This window comes from Lampetra planeri, chromosome 34, assembly GCF_965212315.1.
Source record: "Lampetra planeri chromosome 34, kcLamPlan1.2.h2, whole genome shotgun sequence".
Classification (NCBI taxonomy): Eukaryota; Metazoa; Chordata; class Hyperoartia; order Petromyzontiformes; family Petromyzontidae; genus Lampetra; species Lampetra planeri.
Genome location: NC_136140.1, coordinates 3,469,219 through 3,490,965, shown reverse-complemented (window position 1 = coordinate 3,490,965; position 21,747 = coordinate 3,469,219). Strand labels below are relative to the sequence as shown.

At 48.2% G+C, this 21,747-nt stretch overlaps 1 protein-coding gene across 1 annotated transcript; it reads left to right on the top strand.

Moving 5' to 3' along the window:
* The first annotated feature begins 4,701 nt into the window (after positions 1-4,701).
* LOC144729952 (uncharacterized) lies at positions 4,702-16,515 on the top strand. The gene is made up of 5 exons (XM_078610381.1): positions 4,702-5,801; positions 11,799-11,882; positions 13,432-13,738; positions 14,221-14,329; positions 14,779-16,515. The coding sequence occupies exons 1-5, from the start codon at positions 4,922-4,924 to the stop codon at positions 15,460-15,462; spliced, it is 2,064 nt and encodes a 687-aa protein (XP_078466507.1). The 5' UTR covers positions 4,702-4,921; the 3' UTR covers positions 15,463-16,515.
* The last annotated feature ends 5,232 nt before the right edge of the window (positions 16,516-21,747 follow it).

Genomic DNA, 21,747 nt, shown 5'->3' with positions numbered 1-21,747 from the left:
AGGGTACAACCTATTCTTGTACATATGTATGTTGAACTTCTTTCGCACCGTACGTAGCCAACCGTGCTACTCGGTAGTGTGGGGGGAAGGACAACACAAACTAAACACAAATAACACTTCTAAAGAAACGAGTTTTCAATCGAGATTTAAAAGTGCATGGCTCCATTGGCTTCCTAATATTTGAAGGAGGAGCGTTCCAGACGGCCGCAGAAGCTCATCTGAAAGCCCGCGATGCGATGCCCATCTTTGTTCGATGGCGAGTCGAATATTTCGCTGTACAGTATAATTATAAGCCATGGTCAATCCACTGCTGGATCAAGGCCTATCTGCCAGCCGTCGCTATCACTCTACGTCGACAGCTTGTGTCAAATAAATTGGAAACGTTCATAATTGCACTGAGAGACTCAGGGACACGAGGATTAGATCTCATATGCAAGTTGGAGATGTGACGGTGACTTGAAGTGGGTTTGAGCAGGACACGTTATGGCTGCGAGGAATGATGAACGGCGGTCGAGACTAACTATGGAATGGCAGCTAAAGGATGGAATTCGACCGAGAGGGATACCCACCGAAGAGATGGAACGATGAAATCCATCCAACGTGGAGGAGTCGTTTTGATTGTTGCATGGCGAGACCGTGAGAGAGACTGCGATGGCTTGAGATAGCCTTTCAACCAGCAAGTGGATGGATCATGGTTGATGATGGCTAGCACGTGTTACCGACGGTAAGCACATCGATTGGTGGTGCTGAATTGGAGAAGCATGATCAATGAGGCCAAATCTACGACTTCTCTATTTGCTGTAACGGAGGCTCATTGCCTGAAACGTCACTTAGTAATGTACTATTTCCTTTTAAGGCCACAGTGTTGTTGACGAGCGTGTGCTGGAGTTGTCTTGATACCAATAGTGGGTGGCAGTAAGGAGAGAACTATTCCATGGCGGAGACACGGAGAACGAGTTCAACCCGTGGGAATACAGATGGTGCAACGTTTATTGAAATAAGGCGAATAACTCTCAAATCTTCCACCATGGAAACTCGGGGTGCTGGGGCAATAGCGCTCTAAAGTAAGAGTCGTGCATAGCGGACCGCCGGGCGTGACCCCGATGTCCGGTCGGCTCGGGTGAGTGGCTCTGTCCCAGTGGCGAAGCGAGCGTGGGGCAGGCAGGGGGTGGCCTGACCCTCCCTCCCCTTGGTGGCCTAAGCTACGAGTCGTGCCCCCCTTGATAACCACCACGAGGTATTTAACATGTAGGGCCACGAGGTATGCTTTCAACAACAGTGTAAAAAGAACAACAGACGTTTAAAACGCGGTTGAATATTTTTTTTTTAATGAAAATGCCTTCATTTACGTTCCACCTTTTATTTTCATTTAATCAGAGCAGTAACCTAATATTGCAAGGATGTAAAATGCACAACGGAGCTGTCGTGGCTGGATTTTTGCGAAGACGGAGCGCCCCTTACAGCGTTAAAAGTTCCAGACCGCGAGCGTAACGACGATGCGATCAGGGCAAGCGAAGCCGCGATACGCAATAGCCTCTGGCTACGACCGTGCGAGACAAATCAAATATTGAAGCCCCGCCTGACCGATTGGCGCACACCCTGAGCTGAGAATGTCGTCACTGGGACACCGGTCTGTCCTGAAGACGTCTGCACAAGGCTTTGCGTTCATCGCGGGTCACGCCGTTGGTGTTCAGCGCGGGCAGGAACATCGCGTTGACACAACGAGAGTGAGAGACGGGGACAGGATGGTGGAGCTCGTCACCGATGGAGTCACGTGGCACGGGCGCGTCACCTTCGCTGCGCAGACGTTTCATGAGAACACACCCGCGGGGAACACCTGTGAACAGAAGAGCGTCGTAGCTCATCGGATTCCTGCAGTATAAATACATATTCTGATTTCGAGAAGAGAAAAAAATCACTTCATATTTAATAATACATATTCACACCTTCACAGACTGTTGAGGCAAGTGCTGTTAGCGAGCATCTATTAATACCGGCACAAGACACTAAGGGGTTGGGTGGCTAGAAACCACGTTTACATATAACACCAGGTAGATGTTTAAGGCTGAGTCGACCTAGGGGATGCCCAAGTCCAGTTCAGATATTCACCACCGATGTTGGCCTAATGGGTGGGAATCGCTACTCGGGTCGCCGGGTTCGCAGTGCAGTGCGCTAACGGTACATACACACATACACGTAGTGACACATCGATACAAATAGATACACGTAAACAGCGACTATGTACAATAAGCGGAGGCGGTAATACGTGCCATATGTGGTTGAATGGTTTCCAGAATTTGCATTTAGGAGCGGAGACCTTTTTAGATATAACGTGAGTGAGTAGCTTTGACGCTGCGAGGAAAACGCATCACCCAAACGTAGACGTACGTTATCGGAACAAACAATTTTTTTTTCGATTTAAAGCTTTCGTGACTGCAGGAATTCATCTTCTTGGTTCTTTCGGTAAAGTCACGTAGAATGGAAATAATAAAATAATTAAAAAGACTGTCTTCTCGACAGACCTGCTCTCCACCTGAGGACGGCTGCTTGCATTGTGGCCGAAACGTCGTGACAATTATTTTATTATGTTTTATTTTTATTATTTTATTATTTCCATTCTACGTGACTTTACCGAAAGAACCAAGAAGAAAATAATAATTATTGGTGCGGGTTGGGGCCGGTTCGCAGTTCTCGTGAAATTCGTGAAATCGGGTCGGTTCAAAGGAGTTCGACCCGCCGCACAGCACGTGTCGCCCACCAGTGGACATCAGAGGCATCACGAATATACAATTCTAGAGTCTGGGCAAGTGGTTGCGCAATACCTGTGACTCGCATATCCGGAGTTCGACTCCCGGCTACAGCTAACAAATCAGTGGCGAGTGATAACTGAAGCGGTCCTGTACTCCCACCCGTTCACGAAGCCGCACTGACCAACGTGGTGAAGTATGGTCTAACAAAGCCCATGATTATTACAGTTTGTGAAGGCTGTTATCCAGTAGTCGATTGACAGTGTGATTAATATTATCTTCATGCGAATGAATCAAATACACTTTCATAATGAATTTCGACGCACAGTACATTTCACGGGGTTACATTTTCTTTTGCAAATTGAAATAATAACAATCGAAATATATAATGTTCTCTAGTTACCCGGCAAAGTTTCGAACATTCTCAAGACTTGTTTTTCAGGAGGGCTTTGGGACTTTTGGCCAGCGCCATTAGCGTGTGGGTGCAACGTGGGAGGAGACGGAAGAAACCCATCTCAGGCGAGACGGTAACACCCACAAGCTCCGTGGAGTTAGGTTTAAGAATCCTTTTCTGTACTGCCTATCTCTGGGATATTTCACGGCCCAAGTCTGTAACAGTTCTTTGGTTCTTTTCTGTAACAGTTGGCATTCAAGTAGTTTGCATGTGCAAAACACGTGGCCGCGTGATTTTTTTTTCTTTTCTGCGGGTCCTCAGTGTCTTCCCTCCACATTTAGAAATATGCGTTTAGAGTATTTGTCTGTTATACATTTCCACATGATAGGCCACTTCGTTGGGCTATGCTTTGTGATAGCCAAGTCGCTGCTTCTGATCAAGAGCTGAATCGCTCAGCTGGCCTTTACCTGGTAAAAAAACAACCCCTACTTTAACAGTTTTAATAGTAACCATGCTCAAAATCCTGCTTACCTTCCAGGAGGTGATGAGATCGGGCACAATCGGTGCGATTCGCTCGTGAGCCGAACGCATTTTAGAATATTTTACGTCGAGTAAACGCGTGAACCACAATCAATCTGCGAGCCGCATTGCGGTGTCTACATCACGGGTGCTCTTACACTTCCAAGGCATCTGGGCGGCGTGGAAGAGTAGGCCGATGCACCTTCTAGTCGAGGGCCCTTCGGCCCGCGGTAGGCATGCACCTGGCGGTAATTTCCATCGACCACCCAACAAAGACAATGCCATTTGTCTTACGTTGCGTTCTTTTGTTTGCCAACAGTAAATAGCAGAATTGACTCAGGGGAGCTTCGCTTGCATTTCAACTCGGTTTGTCTTCCAGGAGGGCCCAAAGCGATGGCACGTTTCCCCAAATTCCACCCACGGGTGTTTGTCTCGCCAGCGCGTGCGCCAACAAGGAGTAGCAATGCCTCGTAATAGCCGGTGCAATCACAGCAATCTCGCAGGGTTAAGAGGCTGGCTGCAATTACCTATCAGATTACCACCATTACCGTAGATTTTTTTGTTGTTGTCCAATTCCTCAAACTAAAGAAAAAAAATGGGTTCCACTCTGTGCGCGTCCGTTTAGATGTGGCCCACGGTTGGGTCCATAATGGTGGCCACAAGTTGCGATGAAATTACACGGGCGTGCGGTGGCGCGGAAGAGATGCAAACACATGGCTACACTTGGCGCGTCGCTTTGATGTTCGCCTCGAGGAAGAACCGAAGAGGAAGGAAGAAAGACGAGAGAGAGAGAGAAAGAAAACAAAACCCGAAGCTCAATTCACCGACAATTATAGCCGCGGTGGTCTCAAGAATTCGTTCACGTGGTTTTTTTGAATTTTTTTTTTTAAGCACGCCCTGGATCTTTCGCCGTTCGCAAGGGAAGTCCCGTCAAGTAAAGCCGAGGCGTGTGCGCATTTTTGTAGTCACACCCATTAATTCTACAGCAGCCCGGCACAAGTCGCGATGCGCTGGGCATTAAAGCCGTGACTGTAAAACAACACCAACAAAAGACCGCAAGGACATATTGGGCTAAGGAACACAACAATAACTGTGCAACAAAATCCATTCTTTGCCTCACCTCCGCGCGGTGGTATTCACGAATCGAGAGCATCTCAGCTCCAATTTAACGATCGTGACGGCTTTTTTGTTTGTTACACGGGCACGGTCTCAGCGCCAGGCAAGGTGCGCATTTTAGTGACGCTTTGCACCGCACCGCGCGATGTGGAGCGTCACCAAAATTACTCTATTGAGCCATGGCTCGGTGCCATTCGTCGTCAAGAAGAAGAACAAAAGGGTGCAGGTGGCAGAGGAAGGCAATTTCGGGGAGGATAACCTGTGCTGCCCCCCCTCTCTCTCTCTGAAGCAACAAAGGGCCGGCCCCGTGTTTACACGACCTCCCCTTTTTGTGGAAAATAAATTCCAGCCCAACTGGCCGCTGCGCACTCAACCGTGTGTTTGTTTCTGCGTCGTCGACGGACCGCCCGACCGTGAAATCGTCCGCCAGCGAGTCTCGGCGGCACGGGGGACAGCTCCCGCCATGGATGCCGTCGCGCGCCCGCCTTCTCTCCTCCTCCTGCTGCTGCTGTGGCAACTCCTGCAGCCGATGTCATCGCCGCCGTGCCGAGTGCTCTCCGTTCAGCTGCCCGCGCACGACTCTCAAGACTCCGCGCGGATGTCGAAGAAAAACCCGATGGTCCCGGGCGACGTTCTGGGGCAAGCGGGCGCGAGCGACCACGACCACCAGCAGCTTCAGCAGCAACTTGAGGGCCTCTCCAATCTGGAGCCCGTGGCAGCGCAGGCGGACGAGCCGCGGTCTCTGTCGCTCGGCGCGCTCACGGGGCAGCTGCAGGAGCTGCAGCTGGACGTGGCGGTGCTGAGCAAGGGGATCAGGCAGGGCACGTCGCGGCTGGCGGAGCGTCTCAACTCGCTGGAGTCGGCGGCGTCTGGCGAAGAGCCCAGGCTCCGGCGCGCGGGAGAGGCCACCAAGGAGGCGCTCGCGTCTCTCGACAGGAGGATGAGCGCCGTGGCGAGCCTGCTCCTTCGTTTGGTGGCCGCGTGCGACTGGAGCTGCGGGGATGCCACCCAGCAGATCAGACTCGGTACGGTTGGTTTTTGCATCCTGGCCTTTCGTGTGAGTCAAACCCACTCACGCCATTGACGTGGCGTGAGCGGTGGTTGGAAGGGATGGGGTGCCACGGTGGTGCAGATGTTGACTACCTTTTCTGATATGCAGGAGGTTCATGGGTTCGATCCCGACCTTGACGCCTGTATATTTGGAGTTTGAATGTTCGTTCTCTCTCTCTCTCTCCGTTTGTCGCGTGGATTTTTCTCCAGGTCCTCCGGTTTTTCGCTCCATATTCAGAATCGAAGTGCGTTTAGAGTACAGGATGCTTCGAATAAATGTTAACACTTACATGGGACTATCGTTTTTAATGGGAAAATAACGGACAATATACTGTAACATGATAACAAATGTGATGTTAATAGCTTCAAAAAGTCAAATAGTCTCCACTTGTTCAATATCGTTGTCAACAAATGCCTGGAATCTTCTCCAGGTGGTCTCCAGAGCCCGGAGGCACATCTCTTGTGGTGTTGCAAATTCTCGGAAGTGTTCACATCTTTTTGAAACACCCTGTATTTGGCTGCGATTCATTTCCACGTGATAAGCCACTTCGTTGAACTATCATTTGTCGCCTGGTCGCTCCTGAAAAAAGAGCTAAACATCTCAGTGTGTCTTTTCTGGTAAAAAATAAAACATAGTTTAGTAAATTAACGAATGTGGGTGTGTGTTTTCCCTGCAGGTTTACGTGCACCGTAATTGCTCGTTTTAACGATTCAGCGAGTGCAAACCTAAAGTTAGAACACGAAAGAAGTTTAACACACACACACAGAGTGACACACACACCAATCAAGGACCCCCCCAGGTTCATAGAGCAGCGCGCGAACCGCTACACTATCGCTCCCCACACACACACACACACACGAGTGACGCACACATACACATACACAGTGACACACACACACTGTGACACACACACAGTGACACACACACAGAGTGACACACACACACAGTGACACACACATACCCACAGTGACACACACACAGTGACACACACACACAGAGTGACACACACACAGAGTGACACACACACACACAGTGACACACACACATACACACACAGTGACACACACACAGAGTGACACACACACAGAGTGACACACACACAGTGACACACACAGAGTGACACACACACACAGTGACACACACACATACACACAGTGACACACACAGAGTGACACACACACACAGAGTGACACACACACAGTGACACACACACACAGTGACACACACACATACACACACACACAGTGACACACACACATACACACAGTGACACACACAGAGTGACACACACACACAGAGTGACACACACACAGTGACACACACACACAGTGACACACACACACACACACAGTGACACACACACACAGAGTGACACACACACACGAGTGTGTGGTGCTCGGGAGGCGATCAGCATTGCACAGCTCAAGCTGAGATGAGAACACCTGGAGAAAAGAAACGGTAACATTTACGATCTAGCGCCGAGGTGACGTGTAAACAGCACGCACCACTGACTCTTATCTCCGAATCCTCAGCACCAGGTGGAGCAAACAGAGTGAGAGAGGAGGGAGCGAGGGACACTCAGTCAGTGCAGGTGTGGAGGGTGTTTAATCAAAAAAGCAGCAGTCCTCAATAGTCAATTCCATTAAGCTGCATTGCTCCCATTCCTTCACGTTAATGAACAAACTGACGATCTCAATGCGACGAGGTAACGTTAAATAAAGTCCAGCCATTGTCAATCCACCAATGGATGAAGATATTCACGTGCAGTGTCTTCGGGGCGCCGTGGTGGCGAGGAGATGTTAACTACCTCGCCAGGTATACCGGAGGTCGTGGGTTAGGTCCCAACCCTGACGCCTGTTGTGTCTTGGGAGTTTGCGTGTCTCTCTCTCATCATCACGGTGGCTAGGAGATGTTAACTACCTCGCCTGGTGTACTGGAGGTCGATGGTTAGATCCCGACCCTGATGCCTGCTGTGTATTGGTAATTTGCGTGTCTCTCTCTCTCTCTCTCCCCGTGGTCGCGTGCGTTTTTCTCCGGGTCCTCCGGTTTTCCCCCTTCACATTTAGAATCAACGTCACGCGTTCAGAGTGTTTTAGCCGCTGTACACTTGCACGTGACGATCAGCCACTCGGTCGTGCTATCGTTTGCGGCCAGGTCGCTTCTAAAAACAGCTACTTAACTCAGTCGGTCGGAATGTGATCGATACGTTGGTACGGGTACATTGCACGGTTTGTAAAAAAAAAGTGACACTATTGTTGGGGTGGCAGGGGGTCAATGACAAGAATGTTGTAGCAAAAAACTACCGCATAATAGCCGAACGCAAACAAAAATGAAATAAATGAACGTATTGGCGGTACACCGGTGGTGTGCGGGAAAAGGTAAAAAATATATATCATAAAAATTTTCGCAATAATTTTTTAAAATTTCTCGCGATTCGCAAGCACAGTCAGAACATAGTTCGGGGTGGGGGTGGTGGTGGTGGTGATGGTGAGTCAAAATCAGTTCTCGTGATGTCGTAAGCGGTCGGAAGACGTTCCCACGAGCCGGCTGAACAAGAAGGGTCCAAGTCTGTCACCGCTTGGCAGCATCCAGCCACGACCACGTTCGGCTGCTCCGTGTTCCAAAGGCAATATTTGACTCCTCGTGACCTGGGACTTGGTTGGACGGTGCCTCAATTCAAGGGGACCCAAATCAACGGTCAATATTGACGCCTGTTTATTTGAGCAAGTCTCAGCAGACTGAATAAAGCTTCGAATCGCGTCAACATTGGCGACACGAGTCACTTAAAGGCTGACAAACAGACATACCTCTTTGGTTCTTTCGGTAAAGTCACGCAAGTGAAAACAAGTAAAACCCGTAAAAACAAAGTTTTTCACTATAAATCCTTTATATGCGTGGCGGCTAGAGTCCTCTCGTCCTCTGGCTTGAGATGGCTGCCACCTATGGGTCAGATGATTGCATTGCACCATTAAGCAATTGGTAATTAAATATTATATTTTTGTCCTAAAAAGTGTAAAATTTTGGAAAAAAATTTTCACGAACATTAATTGTCACGCACAACGAGTCTGTATGGAAAATGTCAGCTCGATTGGATCACGGGAAGTGGGTTAAAAAACGACCGAAAGATTTGCACGGTCGTAAGCAAGCAAGCGAACTTAATATAAAGGATTTAAAAAAGAAAAATATTAATAATAATAAAATTAAAATAAAATAATAAATTAAAATAGAAATAACTAAATTAAATCATGATGTTTCGATTGCAACACAAGCAATCATCATCAGGTGTGGAAATCACAGCTAGAATTGTTTTACCTACGTGACTTTACCGAAAGAACCAGACTATAGATCCTTGCAGTCACGAAAACTTCAAATCTAGAATGGACTGACACACAGATTTGCTAAAATCAAATTTGGATTCTAGACTGTTTTATGAGGACTGGTGTGCTATGCTGAACCGGTGCACCGCCATTACGTCCAAATGTGTAATCGGAGGCGACTAGCTAACAACATCGGGCAGCATTTGTTTGGTAGTCACACTGCTGATGAGGCTGGGAACGTTGAAACCTGTCCACAGTTTTGCCTGGCTTAAACCAATGCTGCTGAAAAAAACACCTCTATTATGGACGATATTAATCTTGATTTGAAGCTTCCTCTTTGGTTCGTTCGGTAAAGTCACGTAGGTAGAAAAAAAATAAAACGAACTACGTGCCATTACCGAAATAACCAAATAGTGTGGATGATATTGGTCACGAAAGCCTCCGTGTTAAAGCTGCTGGAAGCATTACTCCACAAAGGCTGAGACTCCCAACGGGATATTTACATTTTTCTGCAGGTGAAACAGATACTTTGTCTGTTTATACGTACGTGACTTTATCGTAAGAAAATATCGTGTCATTTAACAGTCTATTAGTATCACTGTTGTGAGATAACCAGGATATTGACTCAAATCGTGACGTGTTATTATTGTAACTCCAAGTATTACTGCCGCTTCAGGTTTCAGGTCAGGTTTATTATCAGTCCTTCAAAGGAGCATAATAAACCATCACGCACACTCCGATCTTCCTCGCAGCGGCTGATGAAAAACCATCGAACAAAAGGCGGTCACCGCATCACACACTTTCAGGATGCACTTCTGCGGCCGTCTGGAACGCTCTTCTTTCCGATATTAGGAAGCCACTGGAGGTGTGCACTCTGAAAACACAGCGGTGTGCTGAACTGGTAACGAATTGGGCACGTTTCGTTTACGGGACAAACCTTATTAATCGGCTGTGTCGGGTGGTGGCGGGTTTAACGACACATTTATATTTACGCGATCTAACCCGAAAAATGTTAGCCTCTCACGGACCGGTACAACATTTCAAATGAGTAAAAATTGGACGAGGACATTTTAAAAATGTACAAACATCTGAACGTGAAACTCTCCTGCAGATGAATTCTGAGTCTCGGCGAGCTTTTCCTGTTTACAATTATATATATTTTTGTAAAAACAATATGACCGTGTGTGTATAGATATTGTTTACACGTGAAAATGAGATTAGCAGGTGTGCATGTGCCAGGTGCATTTGTTACATGGCGGTGTCATGAAATGGGCACTCCGTGCACAGACCTCCAGCAGATCGTTGATGGTACATTTTTGACCGAATAACCAAATCCCGTGTTCAGTCTTTCTCTCCCTCCTTGCACCCCTCCACTTGACTAGAAAGCCACTGGGGCTACGGCACTATATTGAAAATGTATTTATTTAGAACTGCTTTTAGTGTCTTGTCCTTTCCCCCGCACCTCTGATTATCACGGTTGGCTACGTACAGTGCGAAAGAAGTTCAACATACACACAAAGACAAATACAAAGATCCTCCGTATAGCCTTAACCGACTGTAGGGGCAAGTGCTGTTAGCCAGCACCTATGAAGGCCGGAACGGTACACGAGGGGGTGGGTGGCCAGCACCACGCCCGACCGCCTTTGTCTCCCTAGTGGCGATGTTTACACACTGCACCAGGTACTCATTTGAGGTTGAATTGACCTAGGTGAAGGCCCATGACCGGTTCAGATAATCGTAACTGAGTGTTGGCCATGAGCGGGAATCGAACCCGGGTCGCCGGGTTCGTAGCACAGCGCGCTAACCGCACCTCTGATTATACACTGGTCAACACACTTTTTCTGGCACGAGGTATTCCAACGGGTTTAAGGTAATTTTGGGGTGCTGATTCCAAATCTGGCATCAGTTTTTGTCTATCACATCAGGTTTTTGATATATCAAATATTGCATTTTCAATCAAAACTGCAGAAGAAACATATTAAATAAATGTGGATATCTACATAAAATGATATTATAAACACACTATCCTAAAAATACAGCACCATATTTTAACACTAAAGCAGTCACTGACTCGCAACAACTGGCAATTATAAGTGACAGAGTTAATTTCGGGTAAAATCAATGAAAATGGGGTATGCCGATAGCATAAAAATGAGATGTGATAGAGCAAATCTGAAATCAAATTTGCAATCAGCACCCTGAATTTAGTCTAAAACAGCTGCAAAAGTCCAGGCCAGAAAAAAAAAAATTTCTTGACCAGTGAATTATCATGGTTGGCTACGTACAGTGCCGAAAGAAACTCAATATATCTTCCCCCTCCAACCCAGCTTAAATATACGCTGCCAAGCGTGGTGGTGTTCATTCAGACGCTGTCTTTCCGACAGATCTGTTCTTCACCTGAGGACGGCTGCTTGCGTTGTGGCCGAAACGTCGTGAGAGTTATTTTATTATGTTTTATTTTTATTATTTTATTATTTCCCTTCTACGTGACTTTACCGAAAGAAACAAGAAGAAGCTCAATATATATACGCGCGCACGCGCACATACACCGTCGGCGTGCGGTGGGAACCGTCGGGCCAAACGTGGGCTCGGCGTTTGGCCCCACCGACGTTGACAGCGCACGTGACTCTTTGTGGGTGTTCACCGGCGTACAGAGAGCCGACGACTACAGAGCCTGGACACGAGCGTGCGGCTCCTCCCTTTGTCGCCCGACATCTCGAAGCAAGATTCCACGGACGGTAAATCCTCGACCACCCCACCCCACCCCCCATCACACGCGGCTGCCGCCACCGCCGCTGCTGCAGCTGCTGACATTTCACACGCAAATGCGCCACCACCACCACCGTCACTACCCCACCCACTTCCCGCCACCTTTTGATTGAGTCCTAAATGACTGCTTTGGGTTCAGTCGGTGTCTCATTGCGAATGGGTGTAAGGGTCCGGCAGCGAAGTGACGCATGCAGCCGGTAATCGACGTCGCTTTTGATGCCCGAAGCGCGCGCATGTGGAATTGACTTGCGAGTCGTTGCAAGGCGAGGCGGGTTCAAGAGCTGCAAGGTTTGGTGGATGTGCGGGGTTTTTAGAGCCTCAGTAATTCCGGGGTGTATTGTTTAGAGCAGAGGGGGTTTCTATATTTGTGTGGGTGAGAGGCAGACGTGTTCGCCGCTGTGGGTGCGAGATTAACCTTTCTTGGGAGTGCGGGACATGGGCAGATTTTGTTTTTAGAGGGTAAATCATCGAAACACACACATTAAGGACGCGCACGTAAGTACAACAACTTTGTTTCACCAAACACACCTATGTATGTATTAAAATGATATATGTTTTAATGATTAAGAACTACAGGGGTGCAAGGCTGCAGTAAAGGTTTAGAATCACTGACCTAGACTAAGAACTCATTCAATTGCCCTCCGGGCCAGCCAGAGATGGGAAATATCTGCATACCAACCGCATAATAAACAAATGAAAGTTCATCGTTACATTTGTAGTTTGTAATTGCTATCTTTATTACACACCTCAAAGTAATGGACAATGTGTAACGATCTGTATCAAAGTTACATTGCCAGGAATAATTGAAAATTTGAATGCATTTTTGTCCAACTTTGCCGGGGCCCCCTTGAAAGTGGAGCGATCCGTGAATCAGTGCTCGGTAATATAACTGCCCAGAGGTAACCACGGAAGATGCCACTTTATTTGGAGGGGTGTTTCGGTCTTGGCATTCGCTCACCATGATACATTCGTCTCAAGGTACCACATCTGTTTTCTTTAAATTGATGTAATCCCTCCCGCCACCCCCGCTACCGATGTCACGTCACGTGATGACGAATCCATTTGGAAATCTCACAGAGCGCTGTGACCCACGTGTCAGAGAACGGATGCACAAGAGATGTTAGGCGTCAGGGTAGCGAGATGTTCACTACTTCGCCTGATATACAGGAGGTCGTGGCTTCGATCCCGACCCTGACTTTGTATGTTCTTCCCGTGGCCGCGTGGTTTTTTCTCCAGGTCCGCCAGTTTCTCCCTCCGCATTTAGAAACATGCGTTTAGCTGCTACTATATATTCCCAAATTTTAAGCCACTTGGTTGACCTATCGTTTGTGGCCAGGTCATTTCTGAAAGAGAGCTACATGGCTCAAGTGGGCCTTACTTGGTAAACTATAAATAGTTATTATAATATTATTATATTATTATAAATAATTAGTAGTTTCATCTTCAGTTCATTTACGTGCAGTGGCTATCCCAGATTCCAGGTGCACAAGTCGTGAAATCTCTTGCTTGACATTGCAGAGGATGATGTTGCTGCTGCTGCTGCTGCGGCTGCTGCCTTGAACGGACGACTCTTCCCAGAGGACTGCGCTGACATCTACAAGCAGAAGATCAAGGAGAGCGGCGTCTACACCATTCAGCCTGCGTCTGCCCAGGTGCCCTTCGAGGTGAGGGTATCGGGCACCCATCCTTCGCGCCCCATCGTTTCTGTTCTCCTCTGCCGAGAGTCATTTGCAGGCCTCTTTCTTGGCGATGGTCTCTCCCAATTACGGTTTGTTGACGCGGGAGTGAGTCGGGTCAGCGACATGGTGGACAATCGCCAGCGGAGGTAGCGGCCAGCTCTGGGGCTCTCCAAAGCGGCCAGACTTCGCTCCGTGCTCGCCGGGGAGAAGCTGCTGCAGGAGGCCCAGAGGACGCTGAATAAACTGGGATTGAAGCTGGAGATGCCGGACGGCAGCGAAGGACGCTCCTTCCCCCAAATTACTCTTTCCTGCGCCGCCTCCTCCGATCGCAAGGACAGGGGGAAGCTCTTGAAAATGAAGAGATGCAGAGACGTCTCGTTGAGGGAGGCTCACAACAAAAGAGCTGTACACTTACTGTGTAAAAGTGCCGCATTTTCAGGACCTGGAGAGAATATTTCTCCCCATCGATGGAAGCTGGCCCCCAGTGGCGTGGCACGTGCAAGCGCCCCACAGCAAAACGCTGTGGCGACCTCCAATGGAGATTGGCGCACTGGACTGTGCCCTCGGTTGTGTGGGCCAGCCGAGCCTCAACACGAACTCCTGACACCTGCGCGTTTTGCGGACCGAGAGAGGATCTCGCCCACCAATACCTCAAGCGCAAACGGCTCGACCCGCTGTTCCGTTTCTTAGCACAGATCTTCAGGAGGCTGGACACCCCTCTCTGCGAGAGTGCATCTGTGGGCTGGAGGGCGACAGTCGTGACTGTGGGGGCAGTGGCAATGCTGAAGACCCTCATAGAAGCACGGCTAAAGCTGGAGCACGCGTACTACGATCATGCCGGGGGGGAAGGTGTCTTTTTAAAATAAATGGGGGGGGGGGGGGGGGGGGAGGGCGCCGAGGGGGGGGGGCCCTTTGCACAATTGTAAATATATAATGCACTTCACTACGCATTCTAATTCCCACAGCCCTCTCTCAGAGATGATCGACGCTTCGTACGAGTGCGCTGTCACTGGTCGTTGGCGTTGACGCTTCCTAGAAGCAATACAATTTATTTTAAAAGTCAAAGGTATCCGTGTCTCTCTCTCTCCCTGTTTCTCTCGCTGTCTCTCTCTCTCTCCCTGTCTCTCTGTCTCTCTCCCTGTCTCTCTCCCTCTGTCTCCCCGTCCCCCGTCGCGTGCGCTCGCAGGCGTTCTGCGACATGGACACGGACGGCGGCGGCTGGACCGTCTTCCAGCGCCGGCGCGACGGCTCGCGGGACTTCAACCGCACGTGGGCCGACTACAAGCGCGGCTTCGGCGAGGTGGGCGGCGAGCACTGGCTGGGCAACGATCGGCTGCACCAGCTGACTCGGGCGGGTGACGACGGACCCTCTCCGTCGTCGCCTACGTCATCGTCGTCACAGTCGTCGTCGTCACAATCGTCGTCGCCATCGTCACAGTCGTCGTCGTTCACGCTGCGCGTGGAACTCGAGGACTGGCACGGCGTGCGGCGCCACGCGCTCTACGCGCACTTCCACGTGGCGTCCGAGCGCGAGCGCTACCGCCTGACGGCGCGCGGCTACCGCGGCGACGCGGGCAACGCGCTCAGCTACAGCCGCGGCTACAACCACGACGGGAGGCCCTTCTCGACGCCCGACCGCGACAACGACGCATACGCGGCGGGGAACTGCGCCGCCTACTACGCCTCGGGCTGGTGGTTCGACTCCTGCCTGGCCGCCAACCTCAACGGGCGCTACCACCGCGGGGGCTACCGAGGTCGAGTCACCGACGGCATCTACTGGGGCACGTGGTACATCCTGAGCGACTACCGCACCGGGCGCAAGTACTCGTTCCGCTCCGTCGAGATGAAGGTCCGCCCGGCGCGCTTCTGAAGCGCGCGCTGACGGGGGTGGGTTGGGCGGATCGGAGAGAGGGTGAATTGGTGTGGTGAGGTCGATGGTGACGATGGTGGTGATGATACTCAAAACGAACTTTGTTATTTTTAAATTTATAAGGCCCACTGAGCTATGTGGTGGGGTAAAGTGTGGGTGGTTCCACCTCTCCCAAGGCATCTGGAAGAGTAGGCCAAGGAAGCTGCCACAGAGGGGCTCTGTTGAACTCTCGCTCGGGGAGGCCCTTCTGCCAGCAGTGGCCTTAGCTTGTGAGCGCAGGACAGTAGATTTATCGTTCAACTATTATGCCGCACAATAATGTCGGTTGAACGATGTGTATGTTGGTTACTCACGAAACTGTGGCTCAGAGGTCAGAACGCTGAGCAAGTACCGTTGAGATGCTGGGTTCATATCCGGACCGCCACGGTGGCGAGACGTTAACTACCTTGCCTGGTATGCAGAAGCTATATAGACCACTGAGCTATATAGATATTTTTCACAAGCGACGTGGCCATCACAAATAATAGCTCAACGAAGTGGCTTATCACGTGGGAATTTATACCAGCCAAAGTGCTCTAAATTGACGTTCATTTTAAATGTTGAGTGGAAAAACGGAGGACCCGGAGAAAAATCCACGGGACCACGGGGAGAACACGCAAATTACAAATATAGAACAGGCGTCAGGGTTGGGATCGAACCCACGACCTCCTGTATACCCGTCGAGGTAGTTAACATCTCCTAGCCACCGTGGCGCTCCCAAGGTGAAGACGATGCTGACAATAGCTCCGTCCGGTTTATAACTCGCATGGCGAATCGCTTACTGCGAGTAAGCGGCACGTTCAGCGTTTGTCATTTAGTCTCTGGCAGGACAAACAAGTGGGACGTGGGTGGGCGTGTGTTGCAGTAAGGCGATATCTTGGATAGGTCGTCTCATGCAATCTATATTTATACACACAGGGCGCCTTCACTCAAGGCGCTCGGTGACGCAGCGTACACGACGGTGACGCACAGTGGGATGATGCAGTTGGAGGGATGGGAAGGAGTGGAGGGGCGAGGGGTGGAAAGGGGAAGAGAGGAGGCGATGGAGGAGAGGCGAGGCTTTAATAGAGGAACGGAAGGAGGTGAAGGAGGGGGGCTGCTATGTATGTGTGCTGAACTTCTTTCGCACCGTACATAGCCAACCGTGCAAATCGGAGGTGCGGGGGAAGGTCAACAATCTAAACACAATAGAGAAGTTCTAAAGAAATTAATTTTCAATATAGTGCCGTAGCACCAGTGGCTTCCTAGTCCAGTGGAGGGGTGCAAGGAGGGAGAGAAAGACCGAACACGGGATTTGGTTATACTGGTAGGAACCTCCTGGTTACACCAGCCCACAGGGGATTATTGTGTCCGTCCGTCCGTCGTGCATCCAAAAATGGGAGGGGTGGGGCTGGATGGAGAGGGGAGGGGCTGGGTGGGGAGGGAGGGGCTGGGTGGGGAGGGGCTGGGTGGGGAGGAGCTGGGTGGGGAGGGTGGGGAGGGGCTGGGTGGGGAGGGCGGGGAGGGGCTGGGTTGGGAGGGTGGGGCTGGGTGGGGGGTGGGAGGGGTGGGGCTGGGTGGGGAGGGGCTGGTCACCCCGTGGTGCCCTTATAAAACTCAACGTTTAACCTACTCACGCCGGCTTGTGCCCACCCTCACAGTCGGCCATATTTGCGGAATACACCACGCCGCCGTTGACCCTGGCCATTGACCGAGCAACCCAACGTTCCTACCAGCTCCTTCCGCAGGAATGTGTTTCGGTAAAAATGTAACACCTTCGATCTGCTGGAGGTCTGTGCACGGAGTGCCCACCTCATGACACTGCCATGTAGCAAATGTACCTGGCACATGCACACCTGCTAATCTCATTAATCCATCTAATTTTCACGTGCAAACAATATATATACACACACACAGTCATATTATTTTTACAAAAATATAAATATAATTGTAAACAGGAAAAGCTCGCCGGGTCTCAGAATTCATCTTCAGGAGAGTTTCACGTTCAGATGTTTGTCCATTTAATAATGTCCTCGTCCATTTTTTACTCATCTGAAATGTTGTACCGGTCCATGAGAGGCTTTTTTTTGTTGGGTTACATCGCGTAAAAATAAATGTGTCGTTAAACCCGCCACCACCCGACACAGCCAATTAATAAGGTTTCTGACGTAAACGAACCGTGCCAATTGGATACTAGTTCAGCACACCGCTGTGTTGGAGAGTTAACCCCACGACAACATTGACAATTGGAGTATGACGATCCGCCGGTAAATTACAACCGACATCATTAGGCAAAAAGAGCGAGAGTTTAACGACACATTTATATTTACGCTATCCAAAACACCTCTATTTGTGGATGATATTGTTCGCGCAAGCCTCGTGGGACTTGTTAAAATGCCGCTCCGGCGGTTGGTCAACTCTCCGTCTCGTCATGTCAAGCCCTGGAAGCCGTTCAGGGGAAACCACTTCTCTCGGAGCCCGGCAGGGAAATACGAACTTGATTTCTGTATTTTTAATGAACCACTCGGTAGGCGTGTAAGGGGCCGTCCATGAATGACGTCATGCACCTAGGGGGGGGGGGGGGGGTCAGACATTTGTGACGATGTGTGACGAGGGGGGGGGGGTTGAGAAATGTGACGTCACATCAAAAACATCAAAATGCGCAACTTTAAATAGACAACACGTTCTACTCAATTAAATAGACTTTTTAATAAATGTGTTCTCCTACAACATCAGAGTGCAGCACCACATTAAATACGCACTACAATGACAATAGTTTAAAGCAATTTGAAGCAATTTTTTGGGGGGGAGGGGCAGAGCTTTGTGACGTCATATTTGAGGGCGGGTCTGATTTTTTGTGACGCCGTGTGACGACGACGGGGGGGGGGTCAAAAATCGTGCAAAATCGCGTGACGTCATATATGGACTGCCCCAAATGGTCGCATCCGCGCCCTCCCGCATTCCACCCAGCAACTTCGGCAATTGTCATAATTGAATTCGAGATTTGTGTCTCGTTTCCTCCTTCTCGCTTTGTGTAATTTCCTCTTTCCCGTATGGTGCGTTCAGTACGTGGAAGTCTTACCCTTTGTTCTGCCCGGTTCTCGTAGCGTGAAGGTAACATTAGCATATCACTTTAACCAAAAATTGTACAAAATATAATCTATTCTTAGCGATAGTGTGAGTGTAAGCATTGCCTAAAATATTAGAGACGCGTTCGTGTCTACCACTGAGATTGGCTGCTTAACATTGTGTGTGAAACTGGAAAATCGAATACACTGACGTCACCCAAAGCAGCACCAAGACGGTACATGCCTGAATCGTTGCCGAGTGTGAGTGTGTATGTGTGTTTACACTGCAGTGATGCAGTCTGTGTAAGGTTGCCATGAGATTTTGAGGTTTAATCTAGAATTGAAGCTTTCGTGACTGGAGAACTTACTATACTCATTGGTTCTTTCGGTAAAGTCACGTATGTAGAAATAAAATAAAATTTAAATAAATCACAAGTAAAATTGCAATTTTATTTGTGATTTATTTTAATTGAATTTTATTTGTGTTTCATTAAAATTTTATTTTATTTCTACATACGTGACTTTACCGAAAGAACCATTGAGTATAGTCATTTTGAGGTTTTTGAAGGCTGTGAACACTGCAGGCTGCCAAGGTGCCTTGAATATGATCATGCTATTTAGTACAGATGTGACACTGTGCCGAAGTTGAGTAGCTTTTTTTACCTTTCGTATGCATTTTGTTTATTGGTAAATGTCAGACGTTGTAAAGGTAGTTGCATAATAAAATGGGTACATTTTCACATTTGTTGCTACCCTGTGTTTTTGACATGAGACACAGTAACCTCTTGTAACTCCAGCAGGGTAGTGCTGCGTCAGAAAAAAAAAACGGTCAGTGGAAGTAGATTTTACAGAACTGCTCCTGAGACTCTTCACGTGACCTCTTATCCCCACCAGGGGGTGGCAGCACTCTGCTTCCCGCCATGTTACTAAACGCCCGTTGAGTGACAGTAAAATCAATACTTTAGAAGTCTTGGTGCTGAAATTCGCCAAATTTAGTGCAACACCAAATTTAATGCGAAGGTGGATGGGAAATTAATGTAAATGATTGATCGTTTATGATTCGTACTTTGAGCAATAATTACACACCGAGTTTCCTGTTTGTTGTATTTTGCTAAAGTTAAATTCTGCTTATTTGAGTACGCGTAATTTGTAAAAAATAAGTTTGACATATGAATACCTCCTTTAACAATAATAAAAAAAAATGTTCCACTGCAGACCAGGGCAAATATTTATCTCTCCTCTATATATATGCGTGTACTTTTTTTTTATATATATGAATGCATTTAGAACAGCAGCGAATGAAATGGTGAAGTACTTTATTTATTTGTGTAATATGGAGTCAATTCACCTATTTTTAACTGAAAACTCGGCGATAGTGAGAATGCTTTCAAAATACATTTGACAAACGACTGCACAGTGAGTGAGTTCTATATTTACAGCCAGAGCAGAGTCCCTGGAGACTAAACACATCCATCTATCTTTAGGAAAGACCGAGGGAAACAAGAAGTCACCATGAGCCATGATTTATCAACTTCTGGATGGACTCACAACCGTTTCTCTCAGCAACATTCTATCTCAAATAAACTAGCGTTATGTATGGGACCTTTTTTGCCAGTTTCCAAGATGATGAAAACATACGAATACATGTTACCCTGTCTGGCAATAAAAACAGGTGTGAAGAAGTTCAAACATCAAATATAAACATTTTTCACGGCATCATGTCTGTATGAGCCACACGTAATTGTGGCAAAGCAGGCAAACAAACGTGCTTTGATCAAACATCCACCGTCTTTAAAACTGATTGGCCTACACTAGAGACAGCTTTCGTTATGTCCACGCCAAGAGGCGAACAGTACAGAGACAATGCAAGTTTCACAACAATTAGAGCTCGTGGCGAGCAGTTATACCTATGGGACTGTTTTTGTCAGAAAAACTATTCTTATCTTACTCTGCAAGGCCCACTAGCTATATAGCCCTTTTTCAGAAGCGACCTGGCTACCACAAATAATAGCTGAACAAAGTAGCTTATCATATGTGGGAATTTATCGCAGCAGCGATATTCTCTAAACACGTGATGTTGATTCTAAATGTGGAGGGAAAAGGCGGAGGACCTAGAGAAATATCCAGGCGACCACAGGGAGAGAGACACGCAAACTCCCAAATATACTGATGTCAAGGTCGGGATCGAACCCACGACCTCCTGCATACCAGGCGAGGTAGTTAACATCTCGCCACTGTGGCACCCGAGTGAAATCTATCTGGTCTGGGCTCATGGACGACAGGACTGACCACCCACCCGCCTGCTTGCTGAGTTGTGGGGTGCTAGCCAAAGGCCATCAATAACGTGTGGCTGTACAGTATGTCCTAACAACCGGGCTACTACCAACTGAGTCAATTTCTCATAATTTGATGATTTAATTCCCATCACTGCCAATTAAATGTCGTGGGGGAATTTCAGAAGTTAATCACACTTTCGACATCATTCAAACAAGGAGCCTGCTGTGTTTCTACGTCGTAGCCAAACATTTTAAATGTATAATCTATCAACTGTTTAGGAACTAAACAATGTTTAATTTTAACAGGTAGGGCCCACTGAGCGATATCTCTTTTTCACAAGCGACCTGGCCACACGATAGCTCAACGAAGTGGCCTATCACGTGCACATTTCAAGCAGCCAAATACTCTCAAAGCGTGTTTATTCAATGATGACGATGTTCATCATCATCATCATTATCGCGATCTCTGGGGCAGATAACCCGTAGGCGTTACTGCACATTTTGTCATTTGTTTCCACTTTCCTCTGTCTTGTGTCAATATGCTTCCTTCAGTTATTCTCAAACGTCTTTCTCACTTCTTCTTTACTTGATTGTGGTTAAATATTTTCCGCCTTTCCATGCATAGCGCCCTGAAATCGATTGTTTAAGGGCGCTTTATGAATGTCAATGATCACATTTGTTGGCATCAATCTCTTTTTTACGTCAAATCATTCTCTGTTCGGTCTTCCTCTCCTTCCTAATCCTTCAATTTTTTTTCCGAGTAACTCACTTTTTAATATTCCCTTTTGTTGTCCATCCTACACACGTGTCCAATTAGTGCCAGTTTCCCACTTAAATAAATATATAATCTAATCAAATTAATTCATACTCTTTGGTTCTTTCGGTAAAGTCACGTAGATAGAAACATAACTCGTAGATCACGA

Bases quoted from the DNA above. Each gene is read 5' to 3' on its own strand.
- LOC144729952 (XM_078610381.1), top strand. From the start codon at position 4,922: ATGTGGAGCGTCACCAAAATTACTCTATTGAGCCATGGCTCGGTGCCA. The intron at 11,883-13,431 runs GTAAATCCTCGA...TTGACATTGCAG, and splicing joins GAAGCAAGATTCCACGGACG to AGGATGATGTTGCTGCTGCT. The intron at 14,330-14,778 runs GTGGGCTGGAGG...GTGCGCTCGCAG, and splicing joins CTCTCTGCGAGAGTGCATCT to GCGTTCTGCGACATGGACAC.